We start from the raw sequence: 4,544 nt of genomic DNA, 5'->3' as shown, positions 1-4,544 counted from the left end.
AAGCTGACTGAGAACCCTGGAGATTCCAGGCCAAAGGCAGAAAAGGGAGATGGTTACATTGATACGCTTGCTTCACAGTATATATGTCCTGTGGTGGGCTTAGAAATGAATGGGATGTTCAAGTAAGTACAAAAGGCTCATATATGAATATGTGTGTGTATATATATGTGTATGTATATGTATGTATACATGTTATGTATGTATATATATCGTCGTCGTCGTTGTCGTTTAACGTCCGCTTTCCATGCTAGCATGGGTTGGACGATTTGACTGAGGACTGGTGAAAACCAGATGGCTACACCAGGCTCCAATCTGATTTGGCAGAGTTTCTACAGCTGGATGCCCTTCCTAACGCCAACCACTCAGAGTGTAGTGGGTGCTTTTACATGTCACCCGCATGAAGGCCAGTCAGGCGGTACTGGCAATGGCCACGCTCATCTCGCTCGAAAAACCTCATGTGTCACCCGCACAAGAGCCAGTCCAGGGGCACATATGTATATATATGTGTGTGTTGTGTATGTATATATATATATATATATGTGTGTGTGTGTGTGTGTGTATATATAGTTGAAATTTACAGAAAATCAAAAGACCAAGTCGTGTGTGTAAACAACAATTTATTTTAATGCTCAAGAAAGTGAGAAAGTCTTTTACATTTCTAGACTATTCTTTGCAACAGAAAGAAACACGAGAAAACAGAGAGAGAAAATGCTTAGAGTCATTTAGTCTGTCTTTATGTTCTGAGTTCAAATTCCACCAAGGTTTACTATGCCTTTCAGGGTTGATAAGATAAGTATCAGTTGAGTAATTGACTCTTCCCCTCACCCAAATTTCAGGTCTTGTACCTATAAGAGAAAGGATTATTATTATTATTGGGCAGTGAGCTAGCAGAATCATTAGCATGCTTAATGACTTGTCTGTGTTCTGAGTTTGAATACTGTTGTGGTTGACTTCTCAGGGTATCAATCCTTTCAGAGTTGATAAAATAAGCACCAGTTGAACACTAGGGTCGATGTAATTGACTTACCCACTCCCCCATAATTGCTGGCCTTGTGCCAAACTTTGAAGTTATTATAATTATTGCATTGGGTTGGTAGAGTTGTTAGTGTTGAACAAAATACAGTCTTGTTTTTGTTCTGACTCTTTACATTCTGAGGTTAGCTTTGCTTTTCATCCTTTCATCCCCACATGTTGAGGTTGATTTTATTGACTAGCTCTCTGCCTATGCTAGAAACAATGATTATTATTGAAATCATTATAAATAATAAAGTAAATATTATTAACAATATTTATCGTTATTTACAGATTCTGTTTTCCATGGACATGTGGTTGTGTGGTTTCAGAGCGGGCTCTGAAAGAGGTGAAGTCAGATACTTGTCATAAGGTAAGACATGTCTCAATATTTTTCTCTCTTTGTCATATGATATGACATGTCTCCTTTTTCTATCCTGGCATGGGTTGAATGAAACTTCTTGAAACAGTATTCCATAGCTTTCCTGACACAAGCCTGTACTTATTTACAAGTAACATGCTCATTTCTGTTGTTCTCTGCACAACATCCCCAGAACACCAGCTAGAATGACAATTAGATCTAGGGGCCTTTACATTGGATAGAACATCTATGATCTTGGCTTCATTATATCTATAGGAAGGTCAGTATGTGACATTTTAATCCCTGCTTATGATAGATGAGCTATTATTGTGGCTACTAATGATGGTGGCATGTTGTCCTGGCAGAGTAAGTCAGAGCATCAAGAGCCTATTTATTGTTTTGTCCTTTGAGAAAATCCACAAATTCTCCTACAAGAACAAGACAGCATTTGACAGCCAAAGCCCACATTAGATTTGCATTTGCTTCATCACTGCCACCCTTCCATGAGAAAGTGATGGTCATCCTTATCTCTGTGACATGGCCATCCCCAGTGAAGTGATCCTCCCTCAGAGCTACTGTCTGTCTGCCATATCTTCAGAGGAGTCTCAAACAGCCATTGATGTTCTTTCTAATTTGCTACTAGCCTTGAACGTCTGCACATCTGATGTGTTTGGTGAAATGTGTTACACTTACTTTTTGTTATTGCAGCAGTAGAATTGACTGAACATCAGTCTTAATTTATTACTCAGTTCAATCCATCACTAGTATATGGCCCTTGGGTTCCTTTCTTAAGATCTAATCTTTTGCAAGCATTTTCCAGATCTGAGGATAAATTAAGACCTCACACCAGACTTTTTAGTGTCTCTGTGTCCCACTGTGCCTCTAGCAACTCTTAATATACTTTCGTCTGCTATTACCAATGTAGGAGTCTATATCTACTCTAGCTAACTCCACACAGTAGTCTACTGATATTAACCCTATTCCATCTTCCTTTCTAGGTAAGTATGATCTTGCTACTCCTGCTCTTGGGTGAAGTCTTCCATTCATATTGAATTTGTTCCTAATTCTGTATAATAATAAAATTATTATTTGATGAAAACTCTCAGCTTATTTTGCTGTCTATGATGGAAAGGGGGTCAGCTTCCCACAGCCAACAGACACTTGTTTTACTGGACATGTTTCAAGAACCCTGCCAAGAATTCTTGCAATTCTAAGCAATGCTGATTTTCGTAGGTGTTCGACCTTTACATTTGTACCAATCTTTTTGAGCCATTTTGTTATTATTATTATTCCATTATACAGTGTGGTGAAAAAGTGGACAAGGAAGATGTTGTAATACTCAATGCAAGTGAGGAAGACTTAGAAGTGATGAGAGACCGAATGAAAAGGAGAAGATTAGCAGCTAAACTGGAGAAGGTCTTCTTTCCTTTTTGTAATGTTGTTATTAAAAGAGCTGAAACAATAATGTTAACACACACACACACACAATATGATCATATTGTCTTTTTTTTTTTTTATATATATATATACTCTTCAGAATGTAGAGTTGATATGAAGAATATAAATGGAATATTATGATCACACTGTAAATGCCAGTATTATCTAATAAAATGTGCATGCATCAATTAAATTATTATGCACACATTTTGTTATTAAATCATATTTATATTTACTGTATGATCAGAACATTTTGTTTATAGTCTTCAGATTTTCATATTGATTCCACATTCTGAAGAGTATTAAAAGAACAATGCAATCATAGAGTAAATATCATTTTTATCTACTAGGATTTTGCACCTGTGTTTTTCATTGTAGTCCACATTTTTTCCAGGCAAAATTAATTATATTTACCTTTATAATTGAACAAAATCTGTATTTAAAAACTATTTACAATAGTATCATTTTTTTCAAACTTAGAAAATTTGTCTATTCCGAAAATTACAAAGTATCAATAGCAGAATACTGTGATTGGGCTTTAAACGATGTACGACAAGGTGTATACGTAAATATATGAAATTATCATCACACACATACATACATGTATATATATATAAAAGCTAGAGTGTAGTGCTGTGAAAACAATATCTGAAAATGAATTTCTATTATTTCAGAAAGCTAAGAAAGCAGAAAAGAAGAAGTCTGACATCCCTGTTGACCAATGTAAGTCAGCCTATATCTGTTGATTTTATTTTATTCTATTTTTTTTTTAGATTTGTCAGTAGATAAATGACAGTAGACATGTTCTTTTTAGAATGTGAGATGGATTTGGCTAGGTAAAGACAAGACCTGAATCTGGAAGGGTTTCAAAAGTAGTAATATATTATGAAAATAGACTTGATGGCTGGGTAAAACATGTTGAGTAGTTGAGAAGAGAACAAAATCTGTCTGTTTAAACTCCCCCGTCTTCACAATCTCTCTCTCTCTCTCCAGCCTGCATAGGCATGTATCTCCTCTACTTCGAGACACTATTCCTGTCCCTTTATTCAAATTCTAATTTGTTATGACCTGGCACAAAGCCACCTCCTTCAGTACTAAAAATCTCCTTTTACTATGTTTCTTGAAGCATCTGTGTCATGAGCTGCAATTCTTAATTATTCAAGAAGCTTTGCGTTTCTCTTGTAAGTTTCTAGAATGTCTAAGCATTCCATTAATAAAAACAGCTTGCTTACCCTGCTCTTCGCTTCTTAGTTGATTAGACTCAGAGCCATTTACGTCGTTGCTATGTCCGTCTATTTCTCTATTGCCACATGACTGAAAACCACCACTTAGCTGTTATTTCTACATTTCCTAGTTCTGAACTTTCTTGCATAGATTACTTCATTCAACTAGATTCTACATTTTGATTATGTTTCATCAACAGCCAATGAAAATATATTTTTATGTAGTAAATATATAGTTCTTGAATTTATTCTTTTTCTCTGTAAGAATTCTTGTAATAATATACATGCAGCCATATCAATACTTGATACTGAACATATATTCTCACTACACATCTATTACACTCTATGTCAGCATGGGAGGAGGATGTTAAATGATGATGGCAGATAGATAGATAGATAGATAGATAGATAGATAGATAGATAGATAGATGGATGGATGGATGGATGGATGGATGGATGGATGGATGGATGGATGGATGGATGGATGGATGGATGGATGGATGGATGGATGG

The 4,544-nt window shown here is 35.8% G+C and overlaps 1 protein-coding gene across 1 annotated transcript in view; it reads left to right on the top strand.

The window, feature by feature from the left end:
• LOC106882271 (replication termination factor 2) overlaps nucleotides 1–4,544 on the top strand; it is an 11,952-nt gene that overhangs the window by 5,409 nt on the left and 1,999 nt on the right. The window contains exons 6-8 of the mRNA XM_014932885.2: nucleotides 1,306–1,384; nucleotides 2,675–2,788; nucleotides 3,484–3,532. Coding sequence (XP_014788371.1) covers nucleotides 1,306–1,384; nucleotides 2,675–2,788; nucleotides 3,484–3,532 — 242 coding nt within the window. The remainder of the gene's footprint in view (nucleotides 1–1,305; nucleotides 1,385–2,674; nucleotides 2,789–3,483; nucleotides 3,533–4,544) is intronic.

This window comes from Octopus bimaculoides, chromosome 21 (genome assembly GCF_001194135.2).
Source record: "Octopus bimaculoides isolate UCB-OBI-ISO-001 chromosome 21, ASM119413v2, whole genome shotgun sequence".
Lineage (NCBI taxonomy): Eukaryota > Metazoa > Mollusca > Cephalopoda > Octopoda > Octopodidae > Octopus > Octopus bimaculoides.
This window is presented reverse-complemented; position numbering and strand designations above follow the sequence as displayed.